Below are 26518 nucleotides of genomic sequence, written 5' to 3' on the forward strand. Positions count from 1 at the left end.
TTTCAACATTTTACTTAAAATTTGAGAGTGGTTCTGACCTCATTGGATTTCATATGGAGAAAGTAGAATTTTAGATCTCACTAAAAATCTAGCAGAGTTAACAGTTTCTCAGGAATTCAAGATTTGATGGATTGCAATGTTTCCATTGTATTTTGTCATGCACAAGGGCATGGAATTATTATTCAATCAAGAGCACCAAGCCCTCTATGTACTTTAGAGTGACTTTTTGACTCATCACTCCACTGTTTTTGAGTTTTAGTTATATCAATTTACTATTCTAGTCTTCAGATTTCAGTATCTACTATAGTCTATTTTGCTTAGTACTAATTAGATTCTAGAATGATGTATGATGAATTGTAATTTTAAAACAATTTAGAATCTAGAATGATGAATGATGAATTTAATTTTTAAATCAATGTAGATTCTAGAATGGTAAATAATCACTGATGAATATGGATCAAAGTAATTCATTATTGAATCTTGTGGTCTATGGATGAATCATGTATGTATTAGTAAGGATGATGAATATTTCATTATTTAATTCAATTATTTATGTATCATTGTATTTATGCTTTCATTATTGAATATGAATTTGAAATATATATATTATATATATATATTAAAAAAGAAAAAAACTTATATACCCCGACGTCCCCACTAAATTTCCCTAAAATTTGATGGTACTCCCACACGTCCCCCTTGTGCGTCTCCCCGTCCCGGAGTCTTGGTGGAACATTGGTAATAGTCACCTAGTGAGGCTTTGCACTACGGTGCAATATTTTGTTGTAACATGGCTGCAATAGGATCTTGTATAGAATCTAGACTATGTAACTGCTATTTTGCTACTATTGGAACCATATCATAATGTAATCCATCCTGTAGCATTCACTGCAACTTTTTTCTAATGCAATTTACCCAGTTAACGTGAAAAAAAAAAACTGGATTACTTTGAAGAGAAATTGTGTTCTGTCCAGAAATTGTGTTAACAAATGAACAATTGTTATTTTTTTGAGTCCAGGAATGTTGAGAACACAATGTATCATTTTTACCACATAATTTACTCATTGATTACTAGCATAATAGTACCTCTCAAGAAGAATGATAAAGTTTGAATTGCTTTCACGAGCATGCCCACGAGATTGAATAAAGCTCCATACCGATTTTGGCAAATCAAAACGAATTACACAGCTAAAATTTTGCATACCAATGTCCTCTTCTACAGCATCAGTGGCAATCAAGACATTCACCTGTTCAATCATATTTACTGGTTTATTTAATGAAACTATTGAGCTCAGTGTAACTCATCCTTTTAAAGAAAAAGAAAAAAACAGAAAACAGCATTACATCATACAAAAATAATCCACCTTTCCAGTTAAAACATATCTCATGTTTTTTTGCTGCTTCTCACAAGATGCAAAAATTGCTTGATGTGAGTTGTCACTGGGGACAAATGAAAGGAAAACAAGCTGCTCCATCAAGCTTGAGATTACCGCTGCTATAATTACTCTTTCCACAAATATAATACAGTGCATCTTTTCAGCAACCCTGGAGATCTTAAGAGGTCAGTTATTTCTTAACTCCATCTAACAAATCCTTTACGCACATACCATGTTATCCAACTCTTATGATTAGGCGTACCTCTGCTCAAAAATAAGATGCACTAGCAGATGCACCTTGGGTGTTAAAAGACCACTTTTAACTGCATCTAAAATGCCTTCCATTGTCCCAAATAACTTATCCATTTCTGAAATAACAAAATCATAGATAACATATATTAAATCATCGATAAAGGTCAATATTAATCAAAATTTTCCCATTACAAACAACATTAACTAATGCAGAACAAATACTTAATGCATAGCTCTTGTGTTTGTCGAATCTGAAATGTTTTCCAAGTTCATTTGCAACCTCTTCATTTGTTTGAAAAATAAAAGAGATAAAAATCCTAAGGACATGTTGCATGTTAAAATGATGTTACATGAATTGCAGGTTCCGTGTTCACAGTCGTATTATAGTAGTACATTAACTGAAATTGGCATTATGCTATGTAAAAATGTAGTCATGCACGTCAGATATAATGATCATGATAAGGACTTGGGCATCTAATAAAGACTTTGTTGCAGACCTTATCGTAAAATGATATAATCACAGTTCATAACTGTAGTCAATAAAAGATTATCTCCAAGTTACATATTCTACTATGTAATGACATTGCATTGCTCAATAATGAATCAATCAAGTCACTCTTATTTATATGTGAATTCCTATCTACACTTGTGTGCGTAAGACCTGACAATACATTATAAACAAATTTTTAGTAATAGATCTTACCATATTTAACAAAAATGAATAAAATTACACTTCATTCAAATTAAGCAAGCAGATATCTTTTAGTGCAACGAGATAACAATACATCAAATGTCAGTTTCTAACATTGTAACATCAAATACTTGGAAAAATACTATAAATCATTTTTATGATTGCTATATAGTATGATTTTATATGTATTCTTATATTTGCACCAGTCAAAGAATATACAATTTCGAGTGAGACTTGCATGCTAAATCTGGCAAAACAAGGTCATGTTGGGAGGTCTAGGGGGCATTTCACTAATTGTACAAAGGCTCTTGGAGGTCCCTGTGAAAATTCCGCAAACCGGAATCCCTATTGCAGCAACTGATTAAACTTCTCCTATTTGTTAATTACTGAAACAAATTATTTACTGCTTCCTATAGAAAATATCGAAGCTAATACACTGCAGCCTACACCAATTAAATAATATTCCCAAAACAAGAACAGAACAATAGAGAAAGATACAACACAAATGACACAGTATTTTTTGGACAAATGTCCCCAGAAAAACCCAATGCGGGAAAACCGGTGCAGCAGCTTTGAGGGTTTTTATTATTATGCAGTAGTTTTCTTAATACAGCTCTGGATGCCCTCCCGGCAATTTAGTTACAGAGAAATAAACTGGTAGAATCAATTTGTGAGATTACCTCACTCTACCCAGCAAGTTCTGGCTGATTCGGCAGCTAAACCAATGTGTCCCTGGTTATTTCTGCGTTGCCTCTGCGTAGGCCCAACGTCAGCCTCTAAGGCTCTGCGTCAACTTAACTGGGAATCAATTTGCCTTCTGGAGCAGTTTCCAGCCCTCCCGACTCAAAAATGTCAGCTCCCTCAGCAAATTCGGACTTCTACTTGGAGAACTGTGTTGCTTCTGTGTGAGCCCTCTTGGCTTAGAGTCAACCTGTCCTGGGTCCTGCGCTACCTCCTTTTGGTGTCTCTCTGCCTCTTTGTTGCGTATCCTGGGCTCTGGAGAAGATACTCCAACCCAACTATCTTTGCCCCTCACCGCACAAGCTCACGATATTCTCTTGGTAACTGCTCTACTTCAGAAAATCGAACTTCTAAACTCACTGTGTCTTTCCAAATGACCCTCAAGCCTCCTTAAATAATCTCCTCGTTGACATTCAACGGACCATATTAGAAGCTAATCATTAGCTAAGATCATTTCTGCTTGATCCTTGTCCTCTTCTAGAAGTTACACCCACAGTTAAATTAATACTCATTAATTATTTTAATTTCCTAAAAGTTTAGACTTAAGGTCCCATTAAAATAATTAATTATTTCAATACAACTGTCTCCGAGTGGAATTTCCCAAAACGCTTTATGGGTTCTTTGAAATACATGTGCCAAGACTCCCCTACAAAATTTGAGACTTAGAGCACATCCGATACTACCAGAAATCAACAGCCACTTGTTACCTTTTTCTATTACATGAACCAAAGATACCTAGCCATGTATATTCAAGAAACAGTTGATTTTAGACAATGTGCCATAATAGGACCTTCAAGGCATACACAACTAATTACCTGTTTCTTTCAATGCACCATAAGACGACCTAGCACTTTGTTGATAGTGATGCCAGTAACACAGATAGCATTAGATCAATAAGAAGGCTCACCCTACAGAAGAGACCACAAATTCACCTAGTCCTACTAGTCTCTGCACTAAATGTAGGTAAGATAATTTTATTTATGTCCAACAAATGACCACTAAATTAGGTCAATGGGATTGGTTTTGTATATTGATGTCAACACAAAGTGGGAGCACTAAAATGGCTCCTATAAAAGGTAAGATGCATAAAGTAGAGTCTAGACCTAAACTAAGCCACGAAGAATCAATCTCCAAGCTCCATGAGTACGAAGTCAATCTAGAAGAAACATGTATAATATGGGCAGATTTAGGATCTATAATACAAGTAGTAAAACAAATGTGTCATGGTCCATTGGATCTATCTCTCTTAACATCCAAAATTGTGTGGAGAAAACTCAAGATAGAGGGTTGTGTGGAGTTGGAGATGGAATTGGAGTTGCACTTTGTACTTTTTTGTTTCCTAGACGAGGTGGCCTAGTACCTCCTGGGAGGTAAACATATATTTTCATGACAACACCATTGTAAGTCCAACGAGATACAAGTCATGCTACCCACCACCTGTGGGTGACACCCATTAGGAGAATTTTTTTCTCCTAAATTGTCATCAACCAACAACCGGCAGCCCCTTGCAGCCCTAGATAGCTTGATGTGCCACCATCTCTGCCACCTGAGCCAACCATTACACACCCTCCCGCATCTATCATGATCGTATGTTTGAAGGTAGGCCTTCCAACCCCAAAGGTATGGTTTTCATTATGTAGTTGGGTATTTTTGTTTACTTATCATGGACACTTCTAGGCATGGATTAGTGGGGGGATTCGGCAGAAAGAATGGGCATGGTTTGTACTCTTTTCCCTTTGTCCAACTTGGTGGTTAGACTTGTATCTTAGTCCTATGGGATCTCCTCTATTGGCTACTAGCTTTAGGAGTGGCACTACATGGGAAACCTCAATTTTGGTTGCGTGGCCCCACTTCCTGATGTCACGTACATCCCCTCTGCTCATTATCACCGCTTTTCACATATTTCCCATCCGGGTCCACATTTGTACATTCGGTCCACACGGATTTATCCTCCCCCTCCCTTTGTCCACACGTTGGGTCGGGCCTAGAACGATGCCCCAGAGGTTGATGCAGCTAAAAAGATAGTAAAAAGCATAATTTGGCCATTCTCAATAGGAAATGCAGCATAAAATGCAAAAGATGGTCGAGACATACAAATTTAGCACATGGGCAAAAGCCAACATGAGTTCTATCCCTATCATTATGGTCATCACCTTGGTTCTGGGGACCCCTCATATTAGCCCCCTGCATCATTAAGGAACCCATGATTTTCCAACCCCTAGTGGGCAATGAACTAGCCTACCTTAAGGTGGTATTCACTGCTACATCATTCACATCATGCTTTCATCCCCTGGAGCCCTGAGCAGTTATAAAAGAAAAAATCAACAAACGACAAAGGGCATATGAAGAAGCGGGGGAAAACAAAGGTCAGGGTAACTCATGTACCACAATTGCTCCATCCCACATCTATACACCCAAGTGCGGACTTCCCTCGTCATAGCTACCCTTGTGCCATGGCATGTGGCTTGGACCCTTCACCAATGCCCCACTTTGTTCCATCATTATATCACATGACACCTACCTTATGATGAATATACCATGGACCTATCACTCCCTTAGAGGTTGAAATCACTTAATAGGGTCCTTGATTAACCTCCTTGAACTTGGAGACACTTGTACACTCTAAAGCCCATTATGAAAGGGCATGCCACTATGAAGTGCCCACTTGGTTCCATGACTTGTAAGCTCATTTGCTCAATTACACTAATGATTTGTTGTACTGAAAGATGAGGAGACGCATTGGATCTTATACAAGATTACAGGTGGGTCTTCATCTTGGGGTTTAATCTCCCTATACGGGGTCCAAGCCCTCCAGATGGTTATATAATATATTGGCATTTGTAGGGTGTGCGTTGAGAACCATGGGCCTCCATTATATCAAAGAGCAAATAGCCATGTCATGGGATCCTTTAGTTCTATCCATGCTCGCTCGTGTTCCACCTATTTGATGATGATGATGATGCACATGGACCACCTTGCCTAGCCGGTTACATGATTGCACCCTACACCTCAAAGGTGATCTGGGGCTCAGATGAGGTTGTGTCACACCATAGGAGACAAAGGGAGGGCTTGCATCATCGTTCCAACCCTTACAGATGGGATACAAGCTTGTTCGATCTACTTGGAGACCCATGAGGATGTTTTTGTGCCCCCAAACCCCTTTGGGAGCACCACAGATCATTTGCTTGAAGATCAAGAGTCCACCCCATTTATCACTACATTTGGAGCCCTTCCACTCACTTTGGCACATGTTGGACTCCATTTGGCCTTTCAATGGCCCTTTGACCTATTGTATCTATCATTTTAGCCCTCTTGAAAGACTTATTTTCATGTTATGGAGCTATCTTGGTGGGTTTGTCAACAAGTAATGTTATTTTGTACATTATTTTATTAGTTGGGGCATCACTAAGCGTAATTAGGCAAATCGAACCCTTAGAGGATGATATATATTGATGAGAGGATAATTTGATTTTCATCATCACTTGGATTGGAATCTCTTTGGAGAAGAGAACTCGAACTTGCTATTGCTGGATGAATTGGATGTTAATTGATCCATTTTGATGTTTGGAAGATTGTTATCTTGTCTTGGAGCTTCATTATTGCAAATCAAATGGATGGATATAATCTTTTTGTCATGTAAGTGCTTTCTTATGTGAAATTTTTCATGCTTTATGTCTAATGTATGGAACGCTATGCTTGGATTGTGTTCGTGCCCTAAGTATTGGTGAGAAATTCTTAAACACCTATAATCTTGGCTTGTTGTACATATTACTCATCTTGACAAGAAGATCAAACTATTCCTAGGGGTGGGTTAATATCTTTCACCTTGAAACTCCATTAATTTGTCTAAAGAAGTATAAATTTCTCTTGTAACCTAGTTGTTGCATCTCTAGGGCATGCAAAGTTGGAGGACTCCTTGAAAGAGCAAAAATCCTAAATCAATTTCACTTTGACTCCATTCTCCACAATTCGCTAGGCACTGGTTTCAATCCTTGGTGATTGTTGGCCACACTTTATCAACAGTCCGAGAACTAGAGAACAAAGAAGTGGATCAATATTTTGATCCACTTCAATGTCATCCTTCAACTTCCAGTTTTATCATCGTAAACCGAATTTCTGCAAAAATTATTGTAAATGATTCTAGTATAACTATGAAGCCATGTAACAACACCTAAATAAGCCTATGATTTTTGTCAAAAGGATTTCATCCTAGGGAATTTTTAACCTCCCCGAATTATGTGTTTGTAGACACGCATAATCGGCAGAGTTTTCCTCCCAAATATACCCCAAAGCCAGGGTGGAATTCGTTGACAAGATCTTAGGTGAGTCATAGTGTTTATCGAGGCTATGTATTTTTCATACTAGATCATATTGTGTCGCAAAATTGGATAGTGTCTTGAGGGTCTATGTATAAATGTGTACTTACCCTTCTAAGAGTTGAATTAGTTTGTAATATCTTGATGTAAAAAATATTTTAGTGTATGGTTACTCTTAGTTAGACACCATGGATAAAATATTTGAGGGTGTAAAAATAATTAATCCCCTCTAGTCATTTAATTAATTTTTTTGGCAAAAAATAAAAAGAAAATAATTAGCCAAAAAATAAATTAATTTTGAGTCAAAAAATAATGAGAGAAATTTGTTGAAAAGTGTGCAACAAGAAATGCTTGTTGAGAATGCAACAAGATGATGGAGCTTAGTGGAAAGGAGTCGCCTTCACTAAGTGGGCCCGCAGGCTATTTTTGGCGCAACTCTATTTTTAGACTATGTCTATTTTTAGACATATGGATCATGTCTATGGATGATTGATCAAGTTGGGAAAAATAGATGGACTTCTATTTTTGATGAAAGTGTGAGTGATCACAGTGTGAGTGATCAAAGTCAAAAATAGAAAAGTCAAATATTATTATCTCACAATAATATTTGGACTATAAACTTAATCTTATTCTCTTGGAGCACTTCAGTTTGAGCTACGGAAGTGGCACATGCAGCTGTCAGAAGGAAATTCGTTTTTCTTATGAGTCAGTTGAGTTGTTGCATGCATGACTTCAGTTAGAACTCAAGTGAGTTGAGTTTAGTGGACTGGAGGTACAGTTGATGGAGTTGTGTTCAGTTTAGCTTTGTTAAACTGGTTGTATTTAGTCTAACTGATCAATAGACTAAAGATGAGTTGGGTGAATTAGTTATTAATTAATTCACAAGTTATTAACTCATAATGCAACTATAGAATACATCAGTTAACTCAGTTGCATGTCAGTGCATGTTCAGTTCAGCAGGGACAGGTGTTAGAGGATCAGATTGCTATCAGTTGTGACTATAGCTGTGCATGATGATTTGCACAATCAAAGGATTGAGTATGCCAATGAGTTTGCTCACGTATCTTCATGATATTATAGCTGTTGCTCACGTCCAACATAGTGTGGGTGACTATTTTGCAGTGTAAAATCGAGTTTGGGAAGCTATTCTCATCAGTTCTTGAGCAGGTATTGAGCAGTGGAGGCAGGCAAGCAGTGGAAGAGATTTGGAGATCAGATCTGAGCTGTATTGTGTGTAACAGAGGTGGAGATACTTGTGAGAAGTATTATGCTGTGTATGTTACATGATTCAATCAATATAATATACAGATAGTGTGGGGTTTTTAGCGAGATGCTTTCCCCGGGATACATACTGTGTTTATGAGTTTGATTGATGCTTCTATGTGCGCCTGTGAATGTTTCTGCTTCTGTAAATTGATGATCAACGTAGAGGAGATTATGTATTATACATGTTCCGCTTATAATTGTATGATCAGGATAATCTCTGTGAATATGTGTCATATTATTCAAAATTTCTACAAAATTTAATTCTCTCCAAGTAGAAAATAATCAAAAATTTGTGGATCAAAAAAGAATTAAGCTTTGGAGGTCCTCTACCAAGGGAAAAATGGATTTTCTAAGAAATTCGATTTTTTCTTCAAAAATAATAAATCGACGATGAAAATTAAAAAAGATCAAGTTATTTTCAACAAATGAGATTAGTTTGACAAGGATCAAACCAACTAGCCATTATTTCCACTTGGAGGAGTTTTCTCTATATAAGGAAGCTATCAAACTCCTATTTTCCATCTTCATATAATCTTTGGATGGAGTAATTTTCAACTGATGTACTGAGTTTTGCTCTGCTTGCATTATTTTTCGCATATTAGAAAGACTTTGGGGTTTCAGTTCACAGTGTTCTTTTATCTGTTGATATGTGGTATGTGCTAGTATTTTTTTCTTTCATGCTCTATATTGTGCTAAAATTTATAATTATTATTTCAGTTGTCAATGATAAGAACATTCTATTGGTACAGTTATCTTACCTTATGTGATCTAATTCACCCCATGATCTAACAATTATTCTCAAGATTAAATGAAGATCTACAAGTACACTAGCCCTTGACCTCCAAGTTCATAGACTGTGGGGAAGGATCGACCTTGTTTTAACTCTAGGCTTTCATTTTGAAGAACGGTTTTGCAAGAGGGTTTTGGCTAGTGATTTTTCGAAATTATTCATCCATATTATCTACTCTAAAATTTTAAAATTTTATAAGTTTGTGCTATAAAGATTTAATCGGCTAATGAGAGCAAACATTTAAATTTTGTAAATATTGTGAATATTTGCAAATAAATTTAATCCTTGTTTTATTTTTGTAGCATTTGGGGTTTGGGGTTTTATTATTTGATTTTTTTGTATATATTGGGGTTTTGGGAATTTTTATCTTCATTGTATAGGTGGATTCACAAGTTCTTAAAGGAAATTCGAAGTTGGTTGAAGGAACTAGCCCTAGGGCTAGGGTTTCAGGGGTTTCTCACCTCCAAGAGGAGTTGTCTAGCCTATTTGTCCAATTCGCTCAAGTGAAGAGCGTTGTTCCAAGCCCTCAAGGCCTAGATCTTTCCTCCTAACACCCTAGAAGCTCAACGCATGTTGGAAAATGTAACTAGGTTCGATCTTCATTAAAATGTATTTGATTCATCTTGTAATGTACTTGTCAAAAGAATAAAGAAACGAATTTTATTATTATTATTGTGACTTATTAAACCATGGATTTCATGCTTGGGTCACCATGTTTTAGGTCAAATTCCCCATTGACGACTTCTAGGATTTATTCTGAGCCAAATGAGTCATTGTACATTTAAAGGGACGCTTCTTGGGCTTTTGAATCATGTAAAAAGGTTAAGTATTGAGTCAAATGTAATTTATATATCCTCCACATCAAGTCGGTCTAGAAGAGATCAAGTCGACCTAAGGACATCAATTCGAACTCCCTTGACGCCTATAAATAGAAGCAAGTCGAATTCATTTGGAGCACTCTCTCACAAGAAATTTTGATATCTTTTCAAGTCGGAAGAAGTGTGAAGTAGAAGAAGAAGGGGAAGGAAGTGCGAGTTGGGTGGAGTCTAAGGAGAAGAAGAAAAACAAAATTTTGGCATCTCTCTCTCTCTTCGTTTCATGCCCTAGTTTGGAAGATCGAAGTCTTCCAAGTATCGTTGATGCCGAAAGTTGCCTGATGCCGGACACTGCTACATAGTCGAAATTGTTGGAAAGGAGGTCGAAGATCTGGGAGATTGACTTGGTGTGGACGGAAGGTTTGGTCTTTGTCTACAGTGAAGAGTCTCAAAGAATACTATTGAAAAAAAGAGAATTTTGACTAGGTTTTCCCCTCAAAGGGGGTTTTGCCCTGTCATAGTGCCTATATCTGGTGTCCATTGTTTTATGTGCTTTCGTTTTGGTAATTGCTTAGTGAACTAAAGAAAGAATATATAAAGAAACTTAATAAGAAGTCAAGAACATCACAAGTAATTATCAAGTATAAGAAAATCTTTCTGCCTTTTTGATTTTCTAACAACGAATAGCTAAGAAGAGAGGGCAACAGACCCTACAAGGTAGCTTGTGAGACTTTTATGGTAAAATTTTTGTGTTTTCCTAACTCCTTGTGTTTTTGCAGCGGTCCAGAATTTTTTTGAGGCCTCCAAAGCGCCTAGCCGAGCCCTTTTTCTCCCCTACCGTGAGCCCTCTCTCCCTTGCAGCAGCCTCTAGGAGGCCTGTTTCTGAGTGTCACGGGCCATAAGGCCTTTTCTCCCCTCTCAGCAACCCTGATTATACCTCCTCCTAGCCACTACAAGCCTATAGGCCTTGATCTCTTGGTGTTGTAGGCCAGAAGGCCTCTTCTCCCCTCTCAACAGCTCTAGTTGGGCCTCTCTCTGCCTTGTGGGCCTACAAGGCCTTGTTTCTCTGATTTGTGGCCTTATAAGGCCTTGAACCCTAGGCCAAGGCCTTACTCAAGCCTCCTACCCTCATCGCTACCCTTTCTTTAGCCCTAGTTTATCCCTCCCAAGCATATCTTGGTCATTACTTGGTTTTGCATTAGTTTTTGGACTAACACTTTGTTTTGTAGGTGTTCCAAGTGTTTTTTGGAGTTAACATTTGTGGTTGCAAGTGGGCATACTCATTGTAGGATCCCTAGAAGTCAAGCTAATCACCAACAAAGGCCATAAGGCCTAGTGGTTTACCTCCTCAACCTTTCTTTCTTATCATTATTTCATTACAACCTTAAGATAAATTTTTGCGGTGGCATAAAAGGCATAGAAGTGGCATCTAAACTTGTTGGGCATTCAATCTTATTATCCCTTGCATCTTTGGTAATGGTCTTGTTGTTCGCAAAGTAATTTGATTGGGTAACTTCTCCTACTGCTATGATCATTGGTTTCTAGATTCCTTTGCTACATCATATCACTCTTGCATTTCATCGTTAGCTCTTGCATCCATCTATTGCACTCTTGCATTCATAAGTATTTCATTGTTAGCAATCCTCAAAACATGTGTACCCATTAAGCCAATAATCTCAATAAGAAGATACATGCTCTAAAAGATAATTGGAATACTTGGACTGAATTGGCATTCCTTACATAAGATAGGCTTGAAGATCTATTATGTGCTCTTGCTCTCTTAATGTCATTAACATCAAGTAAAGAATAATATCTTTGAGCGTAACATCATTCTCTAAGTTGCCTAGTGGTTCTAATTGCAAGCATTCCTACAAGTCATTGGTTATCAAATTAGCGAAAGTTTTTCTCTCTTCGTTTCATTGACATTGAAAAGCATTAGCGAATTGTGTTGTCTAAAGGATCGCTAGCATTTTTGTGACATTGGTTTTAAAGGAATTCTTTTGCTTGTCATTGCTATCATTTCCTAAAGAAATTGGCTATTGGATAAGTGGTTACATTGCTTTTCATTATCGTAGTGGAATAAGTGTTCTTGAGAATAAGTGCACTAACATATTGTTTTGCAAGTGAGCATCACATCTAAGAATCATAATCTTGCACATTGAAGTTAACTCACTCTTAAAGCACTTGATTGATCACCATATTGATATTGTGATAAGGGTAATAAGCAATCTCAAGAATTGCTAATTGTGTTGATATCTTGTTGAAGGATTGGCATTGTCTAATTGGCACATTAACATTGTTAAGAGAAACATTGGACTTGTGCATTTTACATTTATTGTTATTTGATCAAGTAATTGTCCATTGTGAGATTTCTAATATTGAATTGCTTTACACTCTCTACTTGTCATTGGATAATTTAATTTGTAAAAGAGTTCAATAAGCACTGCTTTTGGCGAAGATTGTCTTTGCAATTTTAAGTACTTTCCTTTATTGCTCTAAATCGAATAATATTATTTAGATAATTTCTCTCAAAGTACTTAAAACATCTAACGATCTTACCAAAAGTGAATTATTCATTTTGCAATTGCATTCTAGGACTAGTAGTGCATTGTTAAAATTTACCTCCAAGCATAAGCTTGGTTGAAAGGCGATAGAACCACCTTTCTCACCCAACTTGCGAAGTTTAGACCCTCACTTGTGATTAACACGCTAACCTTGCAGTTGCCAGAGCCACGGTCTCTGTAGCGTCGGAGGCATTCAGGTAGTTAGAACTCCAAGGGAGGCATTGTTAATATAGCGACTGTTAGCTTCTCATGGGTTTCTCTCCACAACCTACACTTGAGACTAACTTCAAAACAGCTGAGAGAAAGTATTCGTTTAAAATAGACACCTAATCTAAAATTAACCAAGAGTTTCCATTTCACTTAGTTTTAGGTGTTGCATCTCATATAGCAAAGTTAGCATCCTAAGAAGCAATTGTTCATCTGGTACCTTAGTAACTAATTTATATTGTGCAAGTGATTTGATTCCATAAGGCATTGGTTTCTCAATAATCTAATTAAACCGTGCTAATAATTAAACTTACTAATCATCATTAACCAAGTTGCTAGGACATTCAATTGTGTCACCCGAACTTGTCGGTTCCCGACAAGTCTTTCATCCTCACATTTCATAGGGATTGCCCCCCATAACCTGTTGTAGCGAGAAAGCTAGAACAGAGAGGGTGTGAATCAGAGTGACAGCCCCTACCTTGAGTCGTTGTCGCATTCACCTGTATAATTTGGGCGACAACATTTTCTGGCATCGTTGTCGGGGACTAATTTTTTGATCCTTAATTTTCACAATATCGCTTTCCCTTATCATCTTCTTCACTCGTCGAGCAACACATTTTTTGGCACTTCAACATCTCTCTTTTTCATCATCATCCTTGACCCTGCATCGTTACAACATTTTCTGGCATCGAGATATAATCTTTTCACCTTAGTTTCACTCATCTACACATTCCTAGCACCAAGACTTTTGGGCTAGTTTCCTATTTGGGTGGCGACTCCACTTATTCATCCTATCACAAGGGCCTATACTAGAAGGTATCCTCGTACCTTAATTAAACCTGCTCCTGAACCTGAAAGGACTCTCAGAGTTCATCTAAACCGGGTTGCTTCTAGTAGACAACTCCTTTTTCTCAAACAGGAAGCCTTCTCTGATATCCTTTTACTTGTTCCTCCTAATCAAATTTCTTGTTCCCGGTGTTTTGACATTTCCAATTCCCCTTTAATTTTTGGTTCTTGACTAACCTTTCAGTTCTCTGCTTCTTGGATTTTAGATTTAAATTCATGTTCAAGTGGCGACTCCACTTCTTTCATTTTTTGTATGAATTTCTGCTAGAAGCTCGCTTCTTGCGTACTTCTTGTTTTTCTTGAACAAGGATCTCTCTCTGACATCCATTAGCCCTTGTTGTCCTCAAGCATGTCATCATGGACTTGTTTTCCCCTTGTAACTTTACTAACATTCCAGGTTATCCACATGAGTTTCCGAATGGAGTCAGCAAGGCCATTGACGAGTTGCCTCTTTTTCAAGGTAATGACATTGAAACTCACCTCGAGAATTTCAGCCATTGTATGGGCAAGTATCGCCCATATACTAACTATGAGGATATGAAGAAAAGGCTTTTTATCGTCACCTTGGATAGTGCTCCTATGGATTGGTTTTTTGAGTTCCTTGACAATACATTTGATTCTTTCAAAGTTTCAAATCAATCATTGATGCATTTGAGGAAAAATATGGAGATGGGCATCCGCTTAAGAACAAGAATGAGCCACAAAGAAGTAGAGTTGAAGAGATTAACGATAAAACTGAAGGAACCGATGGTCAATTTATCAAAGAATTAATTCAAATGGTTAAGTATATGCAACTCAGTCAACCTCAACTCATTAAAACCATGAAAATTAATCACACACAAGACATAGAAGCCATGGAAGCTAATCATTCTAATCAAATGACCACTATCCTAAATCGTTTGGTTGCGATGGATGCAGAGCACACACAAGTAATAAAGAATCAAGCACAAGTAATTAAGAACATGGAACTCAATCAAGCAAAGTTAATTGCGAATCATACCAAGCAAATGAGTTTCATGCAAGAGAATCATGCCAAGGAACTCGACATCATGGAGAACAGGTTACAGGCCATGGAAGTTACTTGATATAATCCAATGATCACTTTTCAAAACAAGATAGAAACCTTGGAGGTTAGTCACAGGCAAAAAATAAACATGACGGAAACAAAGCATGCGAAGGAAATGGCAGCCATAAAGAATGGTCAGATTGCCCTTCAAAATAAATTGGAGGAAATGAAAAAATCACAAGTTTCGAAGCTCCAGCGTAGATCATATGACGTGTGTGTGAGACTCGAGGAGTTTTTGACAGATTATGAGCCTCGTAGTCCACTCAAGCAAAATTCATATTATTATGAGGAAGTTCTTGACTCCCCTGAGAAATGGCTAAATGAAAAAAACATTGATGGAACACCCACGATAGAGGAGATACAAAATGACGAGAAGGATATCACAGAAGCCTTGAACACCTCAAATTTTCAATCTGAAGATTTTCAGCATCGGGCAAAGAGATATACATTGATCGCATCATCATCACAATTTGTTGAGAAGAGGATAAAAGAGCAAAGAAGGGATATAAAAGATGAACATTCAGTAATCAACAGGGTCAAGCTTCCACAAGTTAGAAATCGGAAAAGGAAAAGGAAGAAGCTTGATACATCTCATGGCCGAGAGCAGCACAATATTCACATAAGGCACTCTCCTACGATGTGCAGGATCAGGCATAGCACATCAAAGAAGCAACCCATGGATCTGCTTGAAAGTGGATAGATTCTCAACATGCTCTTCATTGAACACATCTGATGCCATGGGGCATCTTTTGTATTGTATCTCTAACCCTACTCTCCTATATAGGATTTCATTTCTGTCACTAATTAGTTTCCATTTCATGCATTTATATTTTATGTCTTTATCTTTCATAGGTTAGAATACGATTTCTATTCCAACAGATGATTTCATGTTTGATGATGTATACATGATGATTTTGATTTAGAGTGGAAATCTATTTGATGTTACCTTGTTTTCTTGGATACAGGATTATGGATTCTCACATTCCTTCAGTGAAGCAATGCGTCCCCAAGTAAATCCAAATGCTGACCACACTTTGTCAATAGTCCGAGAAGCAGAGTATGAAGAAGTGGATCAAAATTTTGATCCACTTCAATGTCATCATTCAACTTCCAATTTTATCATTGCAAACCCAAGTTCTGCAAAAATTATGTAAATGATTTTAGTATGACTATGAAGCCATGTAACAACACCTAGATAAGCCTATGATTTTTGTCAAAAGGATTTCATCCTAGGGAATTTTTAAATCTCCCTGAATTATGTGTGTTTGTAAACACGCATAATCGACAGATTTTTTCTCCCACATATACCCCAAAGCTAGGGTGGAACTCGTTGCCAAGGTCTTAGGTGAGTCCTACTGGAAAATAATCAAAAAAATCGTGTGTCAAAAAAGAATTAATTTTCGGAGGTCCTCCACCAAGGGAAAATGGATTTTTTAAGAAAATTTGACCTCTTGGACCTTGGTGGTTAAGTCAAAGTCAAATTTTTCAAGGTATTAGCCCAAAATCTTAGTTTTTGGATTAATAAAAAATGGTTTTCAAGACATTCGAAATTTTCCTCAAAAATAAAAAGTCAACGATGGAGATTAAAAGAAGATCATGTTATTTTCTGTTAGGATATTCCAACACATAGGAAATAGTTAATTATAACTCGGTCTAGTGTGAGTTAGGTAAAGTGTGTTTCTTTACTATGTACTTTTGTAACTTATAATCCGACGGTCACGATATGTTCTAGACATGAAGTGATCTGACGGTTCATTCTCTCCTCGGTATTACCGACATTTGATCCGTGGCTTACCACCCAATTGGTCCATGATCTCTATTTAAAGAGCATGGAGGGTCATTTGTAGGGTGACCATTCATGAGAGAAGCTTATGTAAATTTTCATTCTTTTATTAATAAATTGCCTGAAGTGGCTGTGTTGGCTCAGACCGTGGACTGTTTCCCTCTTTGAGGGTTTACGTCAAGAATATTGGTGTATTGATCTGTGATCTGTTTGTGAGCGGTGTCCTTTGGTGTTCTATCTGAGGAGCTTACCCTGTAAATTCCTACATGGTATCAGAGTTATTTGAGGGCTGCATCCGTTGGTGATCCAAATCTGAAGCCGGTACAACTGCATCCGACTGTTGTTTCCTAGATCTACTGTTTCTGACTGCTTTCGGGCCGAGAGGACTGCTCTATTGTCTTAGGAGCATCTGTTCTAATGAGGAACGCACTTCGTCAACATATTCAACCACTTTTCTTCAAAAAGCCATAACTTCTTCATCTAGAAGTCGTTTTCAAAACCGTTTTTTTTAATCAGCCTAATTTTTCGAGATCTTTCCATTGGAACACTTAGTTTCAGCATCTACAGCTTCAGTGTCTGTTAAAATGGAAAGTCCATGCCTAGTTATTCTTGACAACACCAACTACTTCCAATGGTGGTCCTACATTGTGGATTCACTTAGAAGTAAAGGTCTTTACAGAATAGTCTCAGGCCAAGAAACCAAACCTCAAGATAAAGATAAGACAGCCAAATGGGAAAATAGGCAAGATCAAGCACGTGGTTTGTGTTGAAATTTGGTACCGGAGGACAAGTGGTTCCCTAAGGCTTTGATCTTTGGCCTAGGGAAAAGTGTCCAAAAGAATTTAATTTTTCTCCTAAAGTGACTATAATTTTTATAAAGTCAAATCTAATTTAAAAGTGACTTTAAATGATAAAGTTACTAAAGTCTAATTTTAAAGTGACTTTAATAAAGTCAATGTAAAATTAGAAAGGAAAAGTGACTTTGGAAATAAATGACTAAGTGGATCTTTATTAAAGTGGGGTGAATTAAAAAATAGAAAGTGAGATTTAAATGAGCATTTAATCTCAGCCCTAGATCTCAATCTATTTCAGCCATTGGATTTAGGGATCACCCAAAATTCACTTAGGGTTAGATTAGAAGAGGAAAAGGTCATTCATTCTTTCATGAGCAAATTGGGAGAAGGAGAGCAAGAGAGCAAGGGAGATTTCTGGACAGGGAGGAGAAGGAGGCAGCAACTTGGCACACATTCCAAGGCAACATTCCAGCAAGTCCATACAGCTGAGTTAGCATATAGTGAAAGGCAGATTTTTGGGCACAATTTCGAAGGAGGCCGTACAGCAGTTTGCACAGAAATCGAGGAGCAAAAATCTTAGGTTGCTGGCACAATTTTCAAGGAGGTCATACAGCAGATTTTCAAGGAGGCCGTAAAGCAGTTTTCGGCACAGAAATCGAGGAAATCGTACAGCAAAATTTCTGGCAGCATGCACGATTTTCTAGGCAGGTCGTACAATAGAATTTAAGGCTGAAAATTGGCACAGAAATCGAGGAGGACGTACAACATTTATTGCTTTTCAGACTTTGTTGTTTGCAAGTTTTTCCAGTTCACTGTGAGGCACGGAAAACAAGATAAGTTGTAAAAGTTTACTTGTTGATTTTTGCTGAATATTTCTCACTATGAAAAGTATTTTTCAGAAATAAGAAGGAGCTCTCAAACTGGTTTTCCCCAAGAGTTGTAGGGGGTTTTTCCAGGGTCACCTTGACCAAAAATTACTGTGTTTAAATGTGTTAAATCGTTGTTTGTACCTGCTGATTTTTTATTTCTGCATTTTCCAGCTTTCTGTAAAATTTCCAGAATTTGTGTTTTCAGGAAAATTTATTTTTCAGTTGTTGAATGTATGGATATGGGAAAGGGCATTTAACTATTTTGGAGAAATAAGGTGAAACCGAAAACCGGGGTGGAGATTGAGAAATTTTTACATGGTATCAAAGCTTGAGTGTTGAAGTGCAGTTTGGGACAGCAAGGAGGAAAATTACAGCCTGCTGATTTTTCACACAGAAAATTCCAACAAGCTGATTTTTCACAAACAGCGGTTTTATCTTTGCTACAGCAATGCTATTTTTAAGTTTTAGGATAGCAGGATGTCATTGGGATTGAGGGTGGAGGATAGGTTGGATGGGCATACAAATTACAACGTTTGGAAGGAGAGAATGCAGAGTATCTTTGAGGAGGCAGAAGTCTGGGACATCATGGTGCATACCACACAGAGCCCTGTTGTTGTGCCTACTGATGCTACTCAATTGGCTGAGTATAATAAAAAGAACAACAAGGGTAAGAGACTGATTCTAGACGGAGTCAAAGACCATTGCATTCCTCATGTGAGAGGAAAGAGAAATGCCCAAGAGATGTGGACAGCATTGTCCAATCTCTACCAGAGTACCAATGAGAACCGGAAAATGGTCCTGAAGGAGAAGCTGAAGACCATTAAGATGGGCAATGATAGTGCAGCTGGATATCTCACAAAGATTACTAATGTGAAAGATGAGTTGCCAGCAGTTGGAGAGGACATTCCACCCACTGAGTTGGTGCGGATTGCAGTGAATGGCCTCCCCCGTTCATGGATGAACTTTGCTGATGGGGTTTGTGCACGTGAGACCCTTCCCACATGGGAGAGGTTTTGGGATGATTGCATTCAGACAGAGATCAGGAAAGGTCAGCTTGGGGCAACCAAGCCAGTTGAGCAGGATGAGGATGTAGCACTGTCGGCAGGAGGCAAGAAAGGCAAAGGGAAGAAGCAGGCTTCCACAAGCAATGGTGGGGGCAAAGGCAAAGGTAAAGGTAAACAGGGTAACACACAGAAGGACTATTCCAAGGTGAAGTGTTGGAATTGTCAAAAGATGGGACACTATGCAGTTGTGTGTCTAGAGAAGAAGAAGAAGGGGAAGAACCAAAGCGTGGCAGCTTCAGCAGAGGTTGAGGACTTTGCAGTTCGTTTTGACCGGGAGTTTGGGTTCACTGCGTATGAGTCCTCTAGTGCAGGATCACCTGCCACACAGGTTCAGAGGGAGCATGCTTTTCCCTCGATTAGCGGAGCATCTTCGGGTATCTGGTATGTGGACAATGGGGCTTCACGTCACATGACAGGAGTCCGTGAGTACTTCTCAGAGCTTTCAGAGAGTGGCACTGATATAGAGGTAGTACTCGGTGATGACAAAGTTGTTAGAGCAGTCGGTGTGGGGACACTGACATTTCAAAGGGAGTCCAAACCTCCCTTGAAGGTGTCAGATGTTCTTTATGTGCTAGGGATGAGGAAGAACCTCATATCCGTCTCAGCTTTGGAGGACAGAGGATATGAGGTACTGTTCAGGGGAGGACAGGTGTTGATGTATCCCAGGGGCACTCCAGCTGATTCAGCTAGAGTGATAGGTGTACGCCATGCAAACGTGTATAAGTTTGCATTCCAGTCCCTTTTGGCATTGAGCAGTAGTACCGACAGCAGAGCTAGCAGTTCTGAGCTGTGTGAGATTTGGCACCGCAAGATGGGACATATGTATCATGGAGCCTTGAGGACCTTGCAAGAGATCACTACAAGTGTGCCAGATTTCAAACTGATCACTTTGATACTTGCAGAGGATGTGCGATGGGCAAGTTTGCCAAATCCCCATTTCCCAGCAGTGACAGCAGAGCGACTGGGATACTTGATTTGATTCATTCTGATGTGAGGGGTCGGATGTCTCATGTTTCCTTGAGTGGATATGAGTACTATGTTTTATTCATTGATGATCACTCCAGGAGGACCTGGATTTATTAGCAGCTTCAGGAGTTTAGAGCTCTTGTGGAGACACAGAGAGGTCGGAAGATCAAGTCCCTGAGGTCGGACAATGGGGGAGAGTACACCCTTGGAGAGTTTGTTGACTATTGTGCGGAGGCAGGCATTAGGAGGGACTTCACTGTTCCTTACAACCTCCAGCAGAACGAGGTTGCGGAGAGGAAGAACAAATCCATCGTAGGGGCTGCCAAAGCCATGTTACATGATCAGGGGTTGCCATTGTTCTTGTGGGCAGAGGCCTGCAACACAGCTGTTTATTTGCAGAACAGGAGTCCGCATCGTGCCTTGGGGCACATGACTCCGGAGGAGGCTTTTTCTGGGAAGAAGCCTGATATTGGTCATCTTCGTATCTTTGGATGCATTACATACTCCTACATACCCAAGGAGAAGAGGACCAAACTAGAGCCCACCGCAGAGAAGGGTATCTTTGTGGGCTACAGTGAGACCTCAAAGGCCTTTCGGATTTACATTCCTGCACAGAGGAAAGTTGTTGTCAGGCGGGATGTGAAGTTCGAGGAGGACAGGGCCTTTACGAGGTCACGGGAGTTAGAGTATCTGTATCAGCCAAACCCTCAACAGCAGTTGAGTCAGTCGCAGGGATCTAGTGGGCAGGGATCAGGAGGATCAGGAGGTACATCTATGAGGATGTCAGGTCCGTCAGTAAGCAGTGGCTCGCTGAGCCAGAGGGGTGGTGCTCCGGGCATCATGCAGAGCAGTTCACAGAGCAGTTCACTAGGGAGTCCACTGATGGACAGTTCACATGGTATCTCAGCTTCTACAGGTTCAGGTGCAGGCAGGAGGACAACAGACAGACAATTAGGAGTTCAGGCTCCTGATGATGATGAGGAGGAGTTTCATTCTCCAATGGGAGAAGTGCGCTCAGGGAAGAGGAAGCCCAAGTGGCTTCAAAAAACCTTGAGAGATGCCACATCTGTTGCTGAGCCTAAGAGGTCGGTCAGAGAGAGTAGACCACCTGAGAGGTTTTGTAGCTATATGGCAATGGCTACCAGCATCCTTGACTCTGAGCCTTCTAGCTATGAGGAGGCAGCTAGCCAGCAGGTCTGGAGAGAGGCCATGCAGGAGAAGTATTCTTCTATCATGAAGAATGATGTTTGGGAGGTGGTGTCGAGGCCTGAGGGCAAATCCGTGGTTACTTCCAGATGGCTTTACAAGGTAAAGCACGCTGCAGATGGCAGCATTGAGAAATTCAAAGCGAGGTTTGTGGCTAGAGGGTTCTCCCAGGTAGAGGGAGTTGATTATGAGGAGACCTTCGCTCCCGTGGCTCGATATACTTCGATCCGCTCCATTATATCGATAGCAGCAGAGATGGGTTGGAAGATCCACCAGATGGATGTGAAGGCTGCATTTCTCAATGGCTTCATACAGGAGGAGGTGTACATTGAGCAGCCACAGGGCTTTGAGGTGCATGGGAAGGAGTCCCATGTGTGCAGACTGAAGAAGGCCCTTTATGGCCTGAAGCAAGCTCCCAGAGCTTGGTACTCCAGGATAGATACATACCTGCAGGGGATGGGTTTCACAAAGAGTGAGGCAGATCCGAACCTTTACTTTATTGTGATTGGTGAGGAGCCTCTCATTCTGGTGTTGTATGTGGATGACTTGGTCATTACAGGTGCAGAGAGACTCATAGAGCACTGCAAGAAAGATCTTGCGGCGGAGTTTGAGATGAAGGACATCGGCTTGATGCATTACTTTTTGGGTTTGGAGGTGTGGCAGGAGGAGGGGCATTTCTTCCTGGGGCAAGGGAAGTATATTGTGGACATCCTTGGCAGATTCCACATGGAGGATTGTAAACCCATGTCGACACCAATGATCACCAACTGGAAGAAGCTTCATGCTTTGAATTCCGAGTTGGTGGATCCCACATTGTACAGGCAACTGATTGGTTCCTTGATGTATTTGGTCAACACTAGACCAGATATTTGTTTTGCAGTCAACACGATGAGTCAGTTTAGGTGTGAGCCTAGGAAGGTTCACTAGGTGGCTGCAAAACACATTTTGCGGTACCTGCAGGGGACAGTGGATTATGTTCTGGACTACAGGCAGGGGGATGGAGTGAGATTGGCAGGTTATACTGATTCTAATTGGGCAGGTTGTGCTTCTGATAGGAAGAGCACTTCAGGGTGCTGTTTTGGGTTGGGTTCAGCACTAGTGTCATGGTTCAGCAGGAAGCAGCAGTCAGTAGCATTGAGTTCAGCGGAAGCAGAGTATATGGCAGCCAGTCTAGCTAGTTGTGAGGCCATCTGGCTTCGCAAGATGTTGTTTGGCTTATTTGGTCAGCCGTTGAGACCTTCAGTGATTTACTGTGATAATCAGAGTTGCATTAAACTCACGGAGAATCCAGTATTTCATGACAGGTCAAAGCATATCGGGATCAAATATCATTTCATCAGAGACTGTGTTCAGAAGGGCGCTGTGAAGCTTGAGTATATTCCCACTGATGAGCAGGTTGCAGATATTCTTACCAAAGCCTTACCACGGGGCAAGCATGACTACTTCAGAGACAAGATGGGTGTGGTGAGGAACACCTTCCTCGGTAAGAGGGAGTGTTGAAATTTGGTACCGGAGGACAGGTGGTTCCCTAAGGCTTTGATCTTTGGCCTAGGGAAAAGTGTCCAAAAGAATTTAATTTTTCTCCTAAAGTGACTTTATAATTTTTATAAAGTCAAATCTAATTTAAAAGTGACTTTAAGTGATAAAATTACTAAAGTCTAATTTTAAAGTGACTTTAATAAAGTCAATGTAAAATTAGAAAGGAAAAGTGACTTTGGAAATAAACGACTAAGTGGGTCTTTATTAAAGTGGGGTGAATTAAAAAATAGAAAGTGAGATTTAAATGAGCATTTAATCTCAACCCTAGATCTCAATCTATTTCAGCCATTGGATTTAAGGATCACCCAAAAGTCACTTAGGGTTAGATTAAAGGAGGAAAAGGTCATTCATTTTTTCATGAGCAGATTGGAAGAAGGAGAGCAAGAGAGTAAGGGAGATTTCTGGACAGGGAGGAGGAGGCAGCATCTTCGCACACATTCCAAGGCAACATTCCAGCAAGTCCGTACAGCTGAGTTAGCATACAGTGAAAGGCAGATTTTTGGGCACGATTTCCAAGGAGGCCGTACAGCGGTTTGCACAGAAATCGAGGAGCAGAAATCTTAGGTTGCTGGCATGATTTTCAAGGAGGTCGTACAACAGATTTTCAAGGAGGCTATACAGCAGTTTTCGGCACAGAAATCGAGGAAATCGTACAGCAGAATTTCTCGCAGCTTGCACGATTTTCTAGGCAGGTCGTACAGCAGAATTTAACGCTGAAAATTGGCACAGCAATTGAGGAGGACGTACAGCATTTATTGTTGTTCATATTTTGTTGTTTACAAGTTTTTCCAGTTCGCTGTGAGGCACAGAAAACGAGATAAGTTGTAAAAGTTTACTAGTTGATTTTCGCTGAATATTTCTCACTGTAAAAAGCATTTTTCAGAAACAAGAAGGATCTCTCGAACTAGTTTTCCCCAAGAGTTGTAGGGGTTTTTCCAGGGTCACCTTGACCAAAAATTACTGTGTTTAAATGTGTTAAATGGCTGTTTGTACCTGCTGATTTTTTATTTCTGCATTTTCCAGCATTCTATAAAATTTCCAGAATTCGTGTTTTCAGCAAAATTTATTTTTCAGTTGTTGAATGTATGGATATGGGAAAGGGCATTTAACTATTTTGGAGAAATAAGGTGAAACTGAAAACCGGGGTGGGAAATGAGAAATTTTTACAGGTTGATAAGGATGCCTATTTCTCCAGACCTTAGATTCCATATCGCAAAACTTGATGCTCCTAATGAAGCAATCAAACAGCTCACCAAAGTTTTTGGAATTAAAAATGAAATTAGAGCCCGTCAACTCGAAAATGAGTTACTTACATTGGACCCCAATAATTTTTCTTCCATTGTAGATTTTTTGTCCAAGTTCAAGACCCTTAGACTTCTCTTAGAAGGTGTTAAGGTTAAGAAAGAAGATGGTAGCCTTATCTATTCCATTCTTACTAAGTTGGGACTAGCCTACTCTGTGTTTGTTTTCACCTTCCATTCTACTAGAGAAGCCTTTATTTTTCAAGGACAAGACTACAAGTTCCCCTCTTTTGATGCCTTTTGTGATTCTTTAATAAGAGAACAAGAAAAACTCTTATATCTTGGTCTTCTTAATCTTGGAAACTCTTCTAAGAAAGCCTTAGCCGCCCAGCAGCAACCAAATTCAAAGAATCCTAAGAAGCAGTATCCTAACAAGAATGGTCATAAACCAAACAAGGGTCCTAAGCAATTTCATTCTCAAAATGACAAGGCAAATAAAAACAAAGGGAAGAAAACTAATAGACATTGCCACTTTTGTAATCGAGATGGCCACTTAAAATTCAAATGCTTTAAGAAGATGGAAGCCTTGGAAGCAACAATGAAGAAGCATAACATCCATTTGAAGCACTCTTCAACTTCATCTTCAGGAATAGCACTTTCTGCATGTGGTTGTCAAGCATCTCGGTCTGGTTATGCACTAAATGTATCTTCTTCTTCTCATTTTCATGAGTGGCTCATTGATTCTGGAGCTTCTTATCACATGGCCAAAAACAAAGCCATGTTTTCTTCTTTAAATGATTGTAACACCAAAAATATATATGTTGGTGATGATAGATATCTTAGTGTTGTAGGGACTGGAACTGTTCATCTAGACAATGGTCAATTTAATGATGTATTATGTGTTCCAACCTTATCCTGCAACCTTCTATCTGCATATCAGATAACTCATTCAGGTGAAGGTAGAATCATTGAATTTTCACCTCACGATGTTGTAATTAAGGACCTAAGAGACCTTAGACAGATTTTAGCTACTCGCATTGCTAATGATTCTACAAGGTTGTATAAGTTTAACAACTTTGGGTCATCAAATCTTCCCTCGGTATTTGTTGCTCATAATGATGAAGTGAGCAAACTTTGGCATGAGTGATTTGGTCACTTAAACTATCGCTCCCTTCAGAATCTATGTAAAGAAAATATGGTGACAGGTCTTCCAATGGTATCTTGCAGAGATGGTGTTTGTTCTGGATGTGTACTCGGAAAACATCATCGTTGAATTTTCACCTCACGATGTTGTAATTAAGGACCTGAGAGATCCTAGACAGATTTTAGCTACTGGCATTGCTAATGATTCTACATGGTTGTATAAGTTTAACAACTTTGGGTCATCAAATCTTCCCTCAGTATTTGTTGCTCATAATGATGAGGTGAGCAAACTTTGGCATGAGCGATTTGGTCACTCAAACTATCACACTCTTTAAAATCTATGTAAAGAAAATATGGTGACAGGTCTTCCAATGGTATCTTGCAGAGATGGTGTTTGTTCTGGATGTGTACTCGGAAAACATCATCAGGGTAGTTTTGAAAAACGTGCCTCTTGGCACGCCTCAGCCCCTTTACAGCTTGTGCATAGTGATTTACGTGGTCGACTTCCAGTTGTTTCATTCTTTGGCTACAAGTATTTCTTAACTTTCATTGATGATTTCTCCAGACACACTTGGTTATACTTCTTAAAACGCAAGAGTGAAGTATTTAACATGTTCTTGGCCTTTAAGACCTTTGTTGAAAAACAATCTGGACATCAAATTCTTAAGATAAGATCTGATAATGGCAGAGAATATGTTAACAACAAATTCATCAACTTTTGCACTGAGAATGGAATTCAAATGCAACATACTGTTCCATATACTCCACAACAAAATGGTGTAGCTGAAAGGAAGAATCGCACCTTAAAGGAAATGGCTATTGTATGCTTCAATCTAAAGGACTTGGTCTTAATTTTTGGGCAGAAGCAACTAACTATGCAAATTACATAGTAAAACGCACTCCTACTCAAGTTTTAAAGAATATCACTCCAGAAGAAGCTTGGAGCTCAATTAAACCAGATGTAAGTCACTTTCCTGTTTTTG

The 26518-nt window shown here is 39.2% G+C and overlaps 1 protein-coding gene across 3 annotated transcripts in view; it reads right to left on the reverse strand.

The window, feature by feature from the left end:
• LOC149235370 (endoribonuclease Dicer homolog 3a-like) overlaps positions 1 to 26518 on the reverse strand; it is a 421567-nt gene that overhangs the window by 263247 nt on the left and 131802 nt on the right. For all 3 annotated transcript variants that reach the window (XM_089372092.1, XM_089372093.1, XM_089372091.1), the window contains exons 9-11: positions 1639 to 1744; positions 1365 to 1545; positions 1087 to 1247 (exon numbers count right to left, since the gene is read on the reverse strand). In XM_089372092.1, coding sequence (XP_089228218.1) covers positions 1087 to 1247; positions 1365 to 1545; positions 1639 to 1744 — 448 coding nt within the window. The remainder of the gene's footprint in view (positions 1 to 1086; positions 1248 to 1364; positions 1546 to 1638; positions 1745 to 26518) is intronic.

The sequence above is a fragment of the Pinus tabuliformis genome, chromosome 8 (assembly GCF_031772625.1).
Source record: "Pinus tabuliformis cultivar Carrire ecotype Pingquan chromosome 8, CPIR1, whole genome shotgun sequence".
Taxonomy (NCBI): Eukaryota; Viridiplantae; Streptophyta; class Pinopsida; order Pinales; family Pinaceae; genus Pinus; species Pinus tabuliformis.